Source organism: Dromiciops gliroides, chromosome 1 (genome assembly GCF_019393635.1).
Source record: "Dromiciops gliroides isolate mDroGli1 chromosome 1, mDroGli1.pri, whole genome shotgun sequence".
NCBI lineage: Eukaryota > Metazoa > Chordata > Mammalia > Microbiotheria > Microbiotheriidae > Dromiciops > Dromiciops gliroides.
Genome location: NC_057861.1, coordinates 626,757,828 through 626,772,681, shown reverse-complemented (window position 1 = coordinate 626,772,681; position 14,854 = coordinate 626,757,828). Strand labels below are relative to the sequence as shown.

Sequence of the window (14,854 nt, the reverse complement as noted above, 5' to 3'; positions counted from 1 at the left end):
CTTAGGGCAGGCCATCCCTGCAACTGAAAACAGCCCAGAGTTTAGGGTCTGTCACTCTTGGAGTAAAGAAAATCACTATAAAAGAAGAATCTATCATCTTAAACCTAGATTCTTTGCAATAACCTTGTGCCCATTTAAGCTGCATGCAGTTAAGGTTATAGGTAAGACAAATGGGGGCAGCTAGATAAGATTGTCAGGCCTGGAGTCGGGAGGACCTGAGTTCAAATTTGGCCTCAGACTTTTACCAGCTGTGTGACCCTGGGTAAGTCACTTAACCTTAGTTTGCCTTAATCCACTGGAGAAGGAAATAGTAACCACTCTAGTATCTTTGCCAAGAAAACCCCATGGACGATGGAGTTGGAAATGACTGAAGAACAAGAAGAATGAAGCAACTGGAAAGGGATATTCAGAGGCAGACTAATCTGTTTTTCCATAGCTGACAGGTACATCAATATAGTCACATGTCATTGCTTACCTTGTCTTCCACCATTCTTCCTTTACTATTGGATGGGCAGCAAGAATACCCTGCTGATGGGTATAAGATGATGGAGGCTTGGTCTAAGCTGCACTAAATTCACTTTTTTTTTTTAGTGAGGCAATTGGGGTTAAGTGACTTGCCCAGGGTCACACAGCTAGTAAGTGTCAAGCGTCTGAGGCCGGATTTGAACTCAGGTCCTCCTGACTCCAGGGTCGGTGCTCTATCCACTGCGCCACCTAGCTGCCCAGAGTCATAATTTGGGGCAAGTCACTTAACCCCAATTGCCTCACATACACACAAGAAAGGAAAGAAAGAAAGAAAGGAAGGAAGGAAGGAAGGAAGGAAGGAAGGAAGGAAGGAAGGAAGGAAGGAAGGAAGGAAGGAAGGAAGGAAGGAAGGAAGGAAGGAAGGAAGGAAGGAAGGAAGGAAGGAAGGAAGGAAGGAAGGAAGGAAGGAAGGAAGGAAGGAAGGAAGGAAGGAAGGAAGAAAGAAAGAAAGAAAGAAAGAAAGAAAGAAAGAAAGAAAGAAAGAAAGAAAGAAAGAAAGAAAGAAAGAAAGAAAGAAAGAAAGAAAAAAGAAAAGTATTCCATAAAAGTCTATCAAAGGCAGCTAGGTTGAAGAATGTTTCCGTCATGCTGCTAGCCTGAGATAATCAGCAACTAGGCGGTACAGTGGATAGAGTACTAGACTAGGAGTCAGGAAGACCTGAGTTAAAATTCAGCCTCAGATACTTACTAGCTGTGTGACCCTGGGCAAGTCACTTAGTTCCTGTTTGTTTCCTCATCTGTAAAATGAGGATAAGACTAGCACCTCCAGGGGGCAGCTAGGTGGTGCAGTGGATAAAGCCCTGGAGTCAGGAGGACCTGAGTTCAAATCCAGCCTCAGACACTTGACACTTACTAGCTGTGTGACCCTGGGCAAGTCACTTAACCCTCATTGCCAAAATAAATAAATAAATAAATAAATAAATATAGTACCTCCCTCCCAGGGTTGGGAAGGGGGCAGCTAGGTGGTGCAGTGGGTAGAGCATTAGATTTGGAATCAGGAAGACTCATCTTCCTGAGTTCAAATCTGGCCTCAGACATTTATTAGCTGTGTGACCCTGCATAAGTCACTCAACCCTGTTTGCCTCAGTTTCCTCATCTGTAAAGTGAGCTGGAAGCTGGAGAAGGAAGTGGCAAACCAGTATCATTACCAAGAAAATCCCAAATGGGGTCATGAACAGTTGGATATGCCTGAAATGAATGAACAACCACCACCACCCAGGGTTGTTGTGAGGATCAAGGGAAATAATAATTGTCAAGCACAGTGCTGGGCACATAGTTAAGTGCTACAGAAATGTTAGCGATTACTTTTATTAAACTCCATAGGTATTCAGAATAATAACAATGAGTAATCAAAGGGCACTTTAAAATTTCTTTTAAAAATGTTATTTACAAACTATAATTTATTTATATTCCTTCCAACAACCCTGCGGCCATTATGTATGTGTCCCCCAGTTTGCAGATGAGGACACAGAGATTCAGAGGATGAGGAAATGACTTGTCTGAAGTCTCAGAGGCAGTAAGGGTTGAAACTAGGATTTGTATGAAGGTTTTCTGAAGTCAAGGTCATTCTCCTTTCTCTTATATGATACTGCCTCTCAAGTAGTCCTCAAATAACTCATGAGTCCCACAGCTGAACATAACCACTTTTCATTCACTAAAGTAGCCCCAAACCTGTTGTAATTCTGTCCAAAGCAACAGTGGTGGGATGGGGTGAGTGCTCCTTAAGAATGCTCAACACCTGCTCATCTTTCCAGGAAGAAGAGTTTATCAAAGACTAAAAACAACTCCCTCCCCTCCCAAAAACCCCCCAATAAACTGGGATTCCACGTGTGCTTTTGCATCATCATCCAAATCGTTGCCTTAGCTCACCTGCATTATCAAGTCCTGGAATTAATCCTCCAAAACAAACCCGGGGCTCAATCCAGAGGTTTCCTGGAAGCCCAGAGGGACAGTTTCCTTTACAGGCTGACACACGCTGGCTTGTTAATCTAAAGCCGCTTTAGGGGAGAGAATCTCCAGTTGACCAAGGACATGGTCACTGATGAAACTGAGAGGCAAGAGAGGCAGCAAATCAATTAACCCTTCACACAGAAGCACTGTGGGGGGATTGAAAAGAGCGCTGAACTTGAGAGTCAAGAGATCCAAGCTCAAACCCCAGCAATGCCACTTATTACCGATGTGACCTGGGGCAAGTCTGTTCACCTCTGTGAGCCTCAGTTTCTCTGTAGTTTGATGCTTTTAACACTTGCCCAGCTGCTGCTCACTGCCCTTGTTTCTGGAAAACCAGCAGCAGAGGACAGCTTCCTATGGCTAGGAAGACTGCCTTGCACTTGGGACGCTTGGCACCTCAGGGGCAACAACACAAGGAAAATGTGGAAGGTGGCTTTACCTGGGTCACTTTCTCATGATCCCCTGTGGAGGTAGTGATGTGCAGGATGTGGTGAAACCTCTGGGATGATGTATGAAGAGGACCCCTGCCCAGAGGGCCGCCATCACCGTGTAGGAGCGTCTGGTCTGGCAGAAAGAGGTCCTGGCCGATGCGCTGTCTGGGGATGCCAAGGAAAGAGATGGAACACAGGCTCCCACCAGGCCCTCTGAGGTAGTGGTAATCACACCTTTGACTGCTTCCAGGTGTTGGCCTCAAAAAATCCTCCAGGCAAAAGCTATTTAAAGTCTACTTAAATTCTTCCCACTTTTGCTGTGATGCTATCATAGAAAGAAGGCCTGGACTGCAAGTCCAGAGACTTGGATCCCCCCTCTGGCATTAAACTATGAACATATTCACCATGAACAAGTCCCTTCTCTTTGGAGCTCTGTAAAATAAGGGAGTGGGACCCAATGGTCTTGGAGGTCTCTCCTAAGTCTGACAATCTACATTCTATCTTTCAAGGTGGCTTTCTCTTCTGACAGTCTATAATTCTCTTACAGTTGTGAGTCAAGAAGCATCCATAATACTCTGACAGCAGCAGCAAGAAGGCAGACCAACAAAGGAAATAAATAATAATTATAAAAGCAGAGCTGAGGAATAACATACACACACAGTAGTGAAGTAGTGGAAAGAGCCTTGGAATTGGAGTCAGAAGAGATGGTTTCAGTCTTGGCTGTGCTGCCTGGGAGCCTGTAGCAGCCATCTTTGCTCTATGGGCCTCAGTTTCTCTACTTATGATCACTAGATCTGGGGTTCTTAACCATTTTTGTGTCAAGGAGCCCTTGGGCAGTCTGGTGAAGCCTCGAGATCCTTTCTCAGAATGTTTAAAAATGCATAAATGAGGGGCAGTTGGATTCAGGAGGACCTGAGTTCAAATCCGACCTCAGACATTTGACACTTACTAGCTGTGTGACTCTGGGCAAGTCATTTAATCCTCATTGCCCCGCAAAAACAAAAACAAAAAAAGCATAAATGAAATAAATAGGCCTATAGAGGAAATCAATTACATTGAAATACAATTATCAAAATATTTAAATAAAAAACCCAAACCCAAGTTTATGGACCCCAGGTTAAAAACTTCTGGACTATATGATTTTTAGTTCTGAATTCCCATGTTCTACATTCTAAGGTCCCAGCTCTGATAGGCTGCAATTCTATATATATGTAAGATGAGAAAAATCAACAAAATAGCAACAACAGCAAGGAGTGACACTGACAGAGAGAGAGGAGACAGAATTATAGAATTAAATGTACAGAAGAACTGTGATGGGGATCTCATCCTGAGCCAGTCTGTGGTTCTTTTTCTCAAGGGGAAAACAACCCAAACTCATTCCTCAGGAGTTCCTGAAGGTATCTTTGGATTAAAACTCAGGAGAATTTTAGGTTAATAACTCCACTTACCACAGACTTTGCAAACCTTAAAGTGCTATATAAATGTTAACTATTATCAGCATCATTTCACAGATGAATGTGACCTCAAAATGACAATCTGGTACAGCCCCTGGTGTGTGGCTAAAATGACTTCTCCAAGGTCAAAGTTTAGGGAAGGTGAGAGGACTAGAACCCGGATCATCTACCTCTGATATGACATCTATTTAAATGAATATGATGACTTGAGAAAAAGTTATATTTTGTTTAGTATCTTGTTTATGAAAGGAAGGAAAAAAAGGGAAGATGGAAGAAGTAAAAAAGGAGGGAAGGGGAGAGAAAGGAAGGAAATGAAGCAGGAAGGAAAAGAAAGTTAAGAAATAGAAGGAAGGATGGAGGGAAGAAAGAAGGAAGGAAGGACAGAAGGAGGAGGAAGGAAAGAGAAGAAAGGAGGATGGAAGAGAATGTGGAAAGAAGAAACAGGAAGGAAAGGGAGGAAAAGAAGGAAAGACAAGAAGAGGAGACAAAAGAAGAGAAAAGGAGGCTGGTTATATATATTTTTTGTTGTGTTTTTTTTTAGTGAGGCAACTGGGGTTAAGTGACTTGCCCAGGGTCACATAGCTAGTAAGTGTTAAGTGTCTGAGGCTGGATTTGAACTCAGGTACTCCTGACTCCAGGGCCGGTGCTCTATCCACTGTGCCACCTGGCTGCCCCGGGAATATATTTTAGAAAGATTTCCACCCTTGTGGAGCCTAGAGGGATAATGTTTAGTTGACTAGAAAATTCACTTATGTGGCACTCAGGTGCAATTATCTAACCACGTGGGTAGGATGAATGAGGCACTGCTGTCTTAGTGTTTGACTCATGTTGCCATGCACAGCCAGGACGGTGATGAGAATGGGGAAGGCTGACTTGGTGACTGCTGTAAAGGGCGACACCTGGTGGTTGCATGGTTAATGTCTCTGCACATACCAGGCATGTAGTCAAGAGCAGAGATGTAATCACTCCTCACAAAGGCTATTTGGGGCCCACAGGGGCTCCACTTGTACCCAGTGCTCCCTCCCCATCCCCATCTCCATGTGTTTCCTTGCTCAAGCATTTCCTAGACTAGAACAGAGGTTCTTAGCTTTTTGGGTGCCCATGCATCTCTTTTAGTTCAGTCTAGTGAACACTTCTTAAAATAATGGTTTTAAGTGCACAAAATAAAATAACATTGCAAAGGAAACCAATTATATTGAAATGTTTTTTTAAAAAACAGAGTTTGTGGACTCCAGGTTAAGAACCCAAAGGATTTTATTATAACAAAGACTATATCAGGGAGGCACTGGGGATAGGGTCAAGAAGGCCTGGGTTCTAATCTCACCTCAGACATTAACTAGATGACCATAACCCAATCACTTAACCTCTCTGGGGCTTAGGTTCCTCATCTGTTCCATGAAAGGGGTGGACTTGACCCATAAGGTTCCCCTTTGGCTCTATCATCCTATGATTCAAGCCCAAGTTCTCTGAAATACTGGTGTCCTGCTGGATTCAGGCCTGTGGGCTGTGCTATAGTACCTGGCCAGGGAAGGAAACCAAAAGAACCTCCCCCTGGCAATTGCCGGTGCTGGGTTCCTGAAGCCCTCCAGGATCAGTGTTCTCATCACCACACATACGCCAACACTCCCAGTCCAGAGATGAAACATTACCTCTGAATCTTGGGCAACTGAAATATTTCTTGCCAAATGGAAAACAGTCCTTTCTTCTGATCCTTCAAGCCGATGCTCATGGTCTGCACCATTCTCGAACTCAGCTCCTTCTGGCCCTGGCCATAGAGGAACTAGGTATCCGCCAGCCAGAGGGGAGGGGGAAACAAACATATAGAACATGAGGAAGTGGTGTTTCCGTTGAGGGCAGGATGCAATTAAGTAAGTGAGACAAGGATTTGAAACCTGATCTTCTGACTCCAAACTTAAGGTTCTTTTCCTTTACTATATAAACACATACAAGCTTTAAAGGCAGAGAGTAGGAGACAGGAGTAAGACATTAGTTCTTGTAGAGAACGTGGTGGGACCTTAAACAAGTAACTTCCCATCCCTGGACCTCAAAGTTGGGGCTACATAATCTCCAAGGTCCAGTTCTGACACACAGAACTCTACAAAATGCCTCAACAAAAAGCAGAAAAATGATACAAAGAAGGGTGGTGACCCCTAAGATCAATACATTCAAATGATCTACCAGGTACCAAAGGATGGCCCCATGAGGGAGACTAAAACCATAAGGACTGTTAGGTTTGAATGGGGAAGGTCAAGAGCTATCAATCTGGAGTCAGAAGGTCGGGGTTAAAATATAAGCTCCGTTTGCTACATAAGTTGCTGTGGGTCTCCAACTTCCATGTGTGCAAAAATTAAGGGGCTGCCATTCTGGAGAACACTTTGGAACTATACCCTTTGACTCAGCAATACCGCTATTAGGTCTGTATCCCAAAGAGATCAAAGAAAGAGGAAAAGGATTTATAGGTACAAAAATGTTTATAACAACAATTTCTCTGGTGGCAAGGCATTGGAAATTGAGGACATACTTATTAACTGGGGAGTGGCTGAGCAAGTGGTGGTTTATGATTGTGATGGAATACTATTGTGCTATAAGAATGATGAGGGGGATGGTTTTAGAAAAACCTGGCAAGACCTATGTGAACTGATGCACAGTGAAGTCGGCAGAACGAGGAGATCACTGTACACAGGAACAGCGATATTGTTAATGATGATCCACCATGAAAGACTTAGCTACTCCGATCAATATCCAAAATTATTCCAAAGGACTCATAATGAAAAATCCTGTGCACCTCCAGAGAGAGAACTGATGAACTCAGAGTACGAACTGAAGGATAGTCTTGTTACTCTCTTGAAGTTTCTTGCTTTTTATTGTTGTTGCTTTTTTGGTAACATGGCTAATATGGCAATATGTTTTGAATGACTTCACATGTATAATTGATATCATATTGCTTGCCTTATCGATGAGTAGGGGAAGAATGGAGAGAATTTTGAATTCAAAAATTTTTTTAAAATGAACTTAAAATAATTAGGGAGTTGCACCAGATGACATTTGAGGTTTTTAACTCAAAACCACCCTCCAATAGGTTTATAACCTATATACATATAAATATATGTAAAAATACAAATACATACATAGTACACATACAGAATCCCTGAAGTCTTAGTAGCTTTAATAACTTTTTATACCCTAAATTGTACTATGACTTTGGGACACCCTGCATATATATGCATATTATGTTTAACTCATGCTTTTTTATTTCAGTCATTTTGGTTATACACTACCTCCACCTTCTCCCCCACAACCTATTAATGAAGAAAAACAATTTAGCAAAATCAACCAATACAGAGACTTTATCTGCCATGGTATGTACCATTGAACACCTGTAGTCTCTGCTCTCTGTAACCCAGACTGGTAATTAAAATCATTTTCTTCTGGTGTACTCCTTGTCCTATTTTTAATATTATATGATGAGATGACCTGGAAATCCCACTATTTTGAAGCTAGAGGTGACCTTAGAGAAAAGAGCCAGACCCCTTCGTTTTACAGATGAAGAAAGATCCCATAGTGTATTAATGCCTTGGCTAGCATAAGAATTCGGGCCTCCCACCCCAAGTCAAGGACCCTTTTCATTCTGCCGTGGGTCTCTCCTGGTCATCACCTATAGAGGGAGGGAACCATTTCAGTTCATTGAACCTCTCTCCCCCTGCCACCCCTCTCATCCCCCCAACCCTGGATGTCATTGCCAAAGTTCTCTATTTCGGTTTTTACCTGCAGGGTATTTATGCAGGAGCGGATATCATTCTCTGTTTTCTCACACAGCATCATGAGGGTACCAGTATCTGCCTTCATTCCCTGCCGCAAGGAGATCTAAGGCAAGATGACATTGGGTGTTAAACTTTCCCATCAGATCAAGTTCGGGGCAGCTAGGTGGTACAGAGGATAAAGTGCCAGGACTGCAGTCAGGAAGACCTGAATTCAAATCCAGCCTCACACACTTACTACCTGTGTGACCTTGGGCAAGTCATTTAACCCTGTTTGCCTCAGTTTTCTCATCTGTAAAAGGAGCTGAAAAAGGAAATGGCAAACCACTAAAGTATCTTTGCTAAGGAAACCCCAAATGGGGTCACAAAGTCAGACATGACTGATGGGAGAAAGCCAAGGGAAGTCTGACTTTCCTAAAACCATTCCACTTTCTTTTTCTGACTTGTCTACACCACCTTGGCCTATTAATCGACCACCCCCCTTCCTCATTTCTCCCTCTGAAACAATTTACAGATCATGCCCTATTGATTTATTCTCTCCTCTCTTTAAGCCCTCTACCCTCAGCAGCTAAGGTGTCCTAAGACAGAAAGCAAGTTGTTGGGTAGCAACATATTCACTTAAAAAACCAAGGCATGATCAGATATTCAATCAGGGTGGCACATGTAGTAGAGCATTTTATTAAGTGATTGTTTTGTGCCAGGCACTGTGCCAAACTCAAAAATATAAATATAAACTGGAAACCGCGCCCCGCCAAAACCCAAACAAACCAGTCCCTACCCTCAAAAAGTCTACATTCTACTGGGGGAAGATGACACATCAAGGGGGAGTTGGTAAGCAGAGGCTGGGGAGAGAGAGAAGGGTACCTGTTTACTCAGGGCAAGATGGCAGACACTAGTGACAACGTCCTGGACCTTAAGCAAGCACAGATAGCCCAAGTCTCTGCAGCCTTGAAAAGTGCTCAGATAATCCATCGAGAAGATAATCATGATGGCAGCAGCTCTGCTAGCTGGCTGACAGCCCCAGAAAGCCAGGACACGCTCTAAGCTCCAGCAGCAAAGCTGGGTGGAGGCTTTGTGTCTAATTTTCAGCATTGACCTCAGGCCCGGCCCTACCTTCCTTCACCTTAATCAAGATACTGACCTCATTCAATCTCTGGACCAGCCGGGAAGGTAGAGTCTGTGGGAACTGTAGAAGGAATGCTTGCTGCTTCAGCTGTCTCAGAGAAGGTGTATACCTATCCAGGATCAAATGAGATACTTGTAAAGTTCTTAGCACAATGCCTGGTACACAGTAGGTATTTAATATATCTTTGTTCCATTCCCTTCCCCCCAAGAAAGAAGAGCCAAAACCCCAGAAAAAGCCATCAGCATGGAGGTAGGGAATAAAGGATTGTCTGCCCTAGCGTTCAGATAACCCAAGCAATGGGACGTATAGTGGAAAGACCCTTGGACTAAAGAAAATTTCCAAGGTCAGTTCCATTTGTTTTTTTGTTTTGTTTTTTTTTGCGGGGCAATGGGGGTTAAGTGACTTGCCCAGGGTCACACAGCTAGTAAGTGTTAAGTGTCTGAGGCCGGATTTGAACTCAGGTACTCCTGAATCCAGGGCCAGTGCTTTATCCACTGCGCCACCTAGCCACCCCCTATGGTCGGTTCCATTTGTAATTTTCTATGTTTTATATTTTCCTCCCCAACTCTTGGGATTGAACCCTCTCTGGTAACAAAGAAAAACAGTCAAGCAAAAACAATCAAAGTAGTGATCACATATAACCATGTATGTGATATTCTGCACCCATAATTCTTCACTAAGAGGACCCAGAACAGTTCTAGTACCACCATTTTGTCTTCTTTTCTTTTCTTTTTTTTTTTGGGTGAGGCAACTGGGGTTAAGTGACTTGCCCAAGTAACTTGGGGTTAAGTCACACAGCTACTAAGTGTCAAGTGTCTGAGACCGGATTTGAACTCAGGTCCTCCTGACTCAAGGGCAGTGCTTTATCCGCTGCACCACTTAGCTGCCCCTAGTGCTGCAATTTTAAATAGAACATTAGAGTTGGAAGAGGCCTTGGAAATCAAGTCCAACCTCCCTATTTTACAGAGAGGCACTAGAGACACTCACTGGTCATTGCAGATGCAGATGATGGGCCGAAGCAAGAGGCCCCCTTCTTTCTTTCGTTTCTTGCCACCCCCGGCTGCTCCTCCTGTCGTCTCTGTCTCTCCCGAATCCTTACGATTAATGATGCTAAGAAGCACATTGATGGAAGGCTGGAGGATGGCAGGAAAATATATGGGTGAGTGGCTTAATTTCAGCACACAGGGGAATGATATAAAATAGTATCCTGGTAAATGTTTAACAATCAGATCTCTGGAGGAAAAAACGTACACAGGACACATTTTAAAATTTAATTTGCATTGTTAACATTTTCTTCACCACTTTCTTAAGTTTAGACAATCAACAAAACAATAAATCAAGCCCTGATTTGTGTAGCAGCAACACTGGCCAATTTCCAAGATACAGATGCCCGTACTGAAAATGTAACAGTTAACTCTTCATTCTGGGTTTTTGTTTTTGTTTTTGTTTTTTTTTTTGCGGGGCAATGGGGGTTAAGTAACTTGCCCAGGGTCACACAGCTAGTAAGTGTTAAGTGTCTGAGGCCGAATTTGAACTCAGGTACTCCTGAATCCAGGGCCGGTGCTTTAACCACTGCGCCATCTAGCTGCCCCAACAGTTAACTCTTGATAGCTGGTATGAGCTGGCTCCAGCACATCCTTGCTTGTATGCCACCTTTATCCCCCCAGCCAGGAAACTGTCAAGAGGTAAAGAAGGGGAAAGAAGAAATATGGCCAAAAAAACACCCCAAAAAACCCTTGTGAAGGATGAAGATTTGGGCCTCTTTAGGCCTAAATGTGAGCCATGTCTACTTCCCCCTTATGAACTCTACAGGTAATCTGAGTGTTTGTCTGCTTCTTGAGGTGATGGGAAAACTGTGACTTTTACTTGACAGTTTGTCTCACAGCAGAGAGAGGGAAGGGAAAGTGAATTAGCAGAATGAAAACAGTGAGTCCTGACCAACTTAACATTCAACCTGACTGACTGGTAATGAGCCTGGGATTATAGAATGGTCCAGGTGGATAAGTCCCATGGCTTGGGTGTGCTGTAGAAGGAGGAATGGAATTCTCTCCTAGGAGCCTGGAGTGATAAGGGAATGCTAAGGTTTCTAGCATAAGGAACTTCTACTCACCCTGCTCTCCTCGGCCCTCATCCCTTTTCCTCCAATTCCAACATCTTTTAAAGGCTCAACTCAAGCTCCTCCTCTTCCTTCATGAAATCTCCCTTGATTATTCTAGCCCATGCCGCCCTTTGCTTGTGATTCACCCTTCAAGGACCACATCTGAATCTTTTCTTTTTCTCATGTGCTCGATCCTGATTTATCAGGAGATGGTCAAAGTCTGGGCACAGGTGTGGACTTGGGCATATAGATCAGATGGTGGGCCTATGCAATGACAAATGTGGCCTCCTTTAAAAAAAAAATTGTCCCACTTTATGCAGGAAGAACACCTGGCACATTTTTGTTGTTAAGTCATTTTTCAATCCTGTCTGACGCTTTTGTGACCCCATTTGGGGTTTTCTTGGTAAAGATACTACAGTGTTTTACCATTTCCTTCTCCAGATCATTTTACAGTTGAGGAAACTGAGGTAAATGGCATTAAGTGATTTGCCAAGGGTCACACAGCTAGTGTTTGAGGCCAGATTTGAACCAACAAGATGAGTCTTCCTGAATTCAGACCCAGCACTCTATCCACTGTGCCACCTAGCTACCCTGGCACTTAGAGGAAACTAAATTCCAAATTATCTCTTGGGCTTCAGGGCAACTACTAAGCCATTCACACACTCCCTCTTCTAGGCATCCCTTATCTGTGGAACAGCTGATGGGAACAATGGGTCCAGCTCTGCCAGGAAATGAAGCTGTTGTCTGTCTGATACTCACTGGCCTACATGGGGGGATAGAACCCATAACTTTGGCCCCACAAGCATAATAGTATAACTACTGGGTAACTGGTCTAGAGAGTCTGCAGCCACACCCTGGTGGGGACCCTGTGGAGAGTCAAGAATTTGGTCATACGATAGCATATTCCAAACCCAGGCATACCGTGGGCGCACCATCTATTTCATCAATGATCAAGCAGTTGGGCTTCCCCTTGGCTCCCAGTACTGACTCCATCTGCGTGGCTGCTTCAATGCGAGTCTTGAAAACCTCAGGACTTCGGTCATCACTGAAATAGAATCAGCCCAGGGCCATCAGAGGAGCAAAGAATTATGGGTTGGGAGGAGACCTCAAAAGGTCATATAGAAAAGCCCCCTGCTTTGAGGCCAAGGGATGACTACAACATACAGGATGGATATTTAAGAAGTCCTGCTTGGATCAAAAAAAGGGAAAAGAATCTATTTGTATAAAAATATTTATACCCACTCTTTTTGTGGTGGCAAAGAAGTGGAAAGTGAGGGGATGCCCATCAGTTGGGGAATGGCTAAACAAACAACTTGTGGTATATGCTTGGAATGAAATATTACTGTGCTATAAGAAATGACAAGCAGGATGATTTCAGAAAAACCTGGAATTGCATGCACTGATGCAAAGTGAAATGAACAGAACCAGAACATCATACAGAGCAACAGCAATACTGTGATGATCAACTGTGATAGCTCTTCTTAGCAAGACAATGATCCAAGACAATCCCAGAGGACTCATGATGAAAAATGCTTTCCACATCCAGAGAAAGAACTGATGTTGTCTGAATACAGACTGAAACACACTTTTTTCTTCCTTCCTTTCTTTCTTCCTTTTGTTAGAGCTTCTTGCACAAAATGCCTTATATGGAAATGTTTTGCCTGATTGCACATATATAACTTATATCAGATTGCTTACCATCTCAGGGAGGGGAAAGGCGGGGGAGGGAGGGATAGAATTTGGGATTTAACACTTAAAAAAAACCCAATGAATGTTAAGAATTGTTTTTACAAGTAATGAGGGAAAAAATAAAATATTAAAAAAAAAGTTATTCTTGCCTCCAGTATGAATCCTGCTGATGGCCCTGAGCAAAGCATTGTGAGCCTCAGTTTCCTCAGCTCTGAAATATTTGCACAATCAATCTCACAGGCCTGTTATGAATAATAGTAATAACAGCCCACATTTACCTAACATTTTTACAGTTTGCAAAGTGCTTTACATGTGATCCTCATCTGATGCTCACAACAACCCTGGGAGGTAAATGCTATTACTATCCCCACTTCACAGATGAGTAAGATGAGGCTGAGGCTCAGTAATCTGTCCCATTTCACATGGCTAGGAAGGGTACTAGGCAGGATTTGAACTCAGTGTTCCTGACCCAAAGGCCAACATTCTATCTAGCACTGTGTGCTGTCAATAACGTAAGCCTCCTTTTTCTTCTTTTTAAACATTTTCCTCGTTTCAGAAGTCCTCACCTAGAGGATTCCTCCCATGAAATCTCCTATCCCTCCTCCACTCACCTGGCATTCATCTCCACCACACTGTACCCAGCATGCTTGGCAATCACGTGTGCCAGGGTGGTTTTCCCCAGCCCAGGTGGGCCACACAGAAGGGCTACCTGTAGTCAAGAGGAGACAGAAAAATGCACTGAAACCCTGGGAGGGCCTCAAGGCCCAGCATCACCCTCCCAACCTCCCACTCCAAGAAAGTCCTCCTCGACTATCTCCAACGCCATCCTTATTGTTTTCCTTTTTTTTTTTAACTCCTAAAGGACTCGTATTCAGCACCACACAGCTCAACACATGGTTTTCTTCTTGTGTTTCTGTCTGTGAATTTTGTCTTCCCTACTAAAGTTTTAAGTCTGAGATGGACTTGGAAATGGAAAGAACAGAGGATGGGGCTCTGGGAAACCTGGGCTCTAGCACTGGGCTCTGCAACATTTCAGCTCTGTCACCTGGGCAACTCAATTCATTTCTCTGGGCCTCAATTTGTTCCTCTCCAAAGCAGGGATAACGAGACCGTCACCACCTTCCTAGGGGGATTGTTGTCAGCAAAGTTCTTCACAAGCTCTAAGGCATGAGGAGACTGCGAGTTATCCTCATTATCATATTGCTTGTTTAAAGCTGTCCCCACTTTTCATGGTGCAAAAGACCGTCTCCCCCTCCCCTCAATGAAACAAATAATAAAGGTGATAGATTTCCTCTCAGTTTCTGTCCAAATGATCACACAGTTGGATGACGAATGAATGGGATCACAATTAGAGAAGCAGAGGAGCTAGAATGAATTTCAGTCCTGCTGCTCACCACCCGTGTGACCCTGGGCAAAAACTTCATCTTTCTGGGGCCTCAGTTTATTCATCTGTAAAATAAGGGTGTTGGACAACTGTTCAGTTGTGTCTGACTCTTCGTGACGCCATTTGGGTTTTTTTTTGGCAAAGATACTGGAGTGCTTTGCTCATTTTACAGATGAGGAAACTGAGGTAAGCAGGGTTAAGTGACTTGCAGGGTCAAACAGCTAGTAAGTGTCTGAAAGTTGGACTAGATTACCTCTGGGGTTCCCTCCAGCTCTAAATATACAATTATAATAAGGATTTCCTGGGACATGGAATGAAATAATTTACAAACTGCTTTAAGGCTCACAAAGTGCTAACAATCCTGGAAGTTTAGGTGGTGCAAATTCTATCATCTCCACTTAACAGAAGAAACTGAGGGTCACAGTAACAAAAGCAGGAT

At 43.5% G+C, this 14,854-nt stretch overlaps 1 protein-coding gene across 1 annotated transcript in view; it reads right to left on the bottom strand.

Moving 5' to 3' along the window:
* CHTF18 (chromosome transmission fidelity factor 18) overlaps positions 1-14,854 on the bottom strand; it is a 58,648-nt gene that overhangs the window by 26,926 nt on the left and 16,868 nt on the right. The window contains exons 9-15 of the mRNA XM_043979304.1: positions 13,643-13,740; positions 12,264-12,387; positions 10,232-10,377; positions 9,260-9,353; positions 8,126-8,224; positions 6,010-6,140; positions 2,915-3,071 (exon numbers count right to left, since the gene is read on the bottom strand). Of these exons, the coding sequence (XP_043835239.1) occupies positions 2,915-3,071; positions 6,010-6,140; positions 8,126-8,224; positions 9,260-9,353; positions 10,232-10,377; positions 12,264-12,387; positions 13,643-13,740 (849 nt within the window). The remainder of the gene's footprint in view (positions 1-2,914; positions 3,072-6,009; positions 6,141-8,125; positions 8,225-9,259; positions 9,354-10,231; positions 10,378-12,263; positions 12,388-13,642; positions 13,741-14,854) is intronic.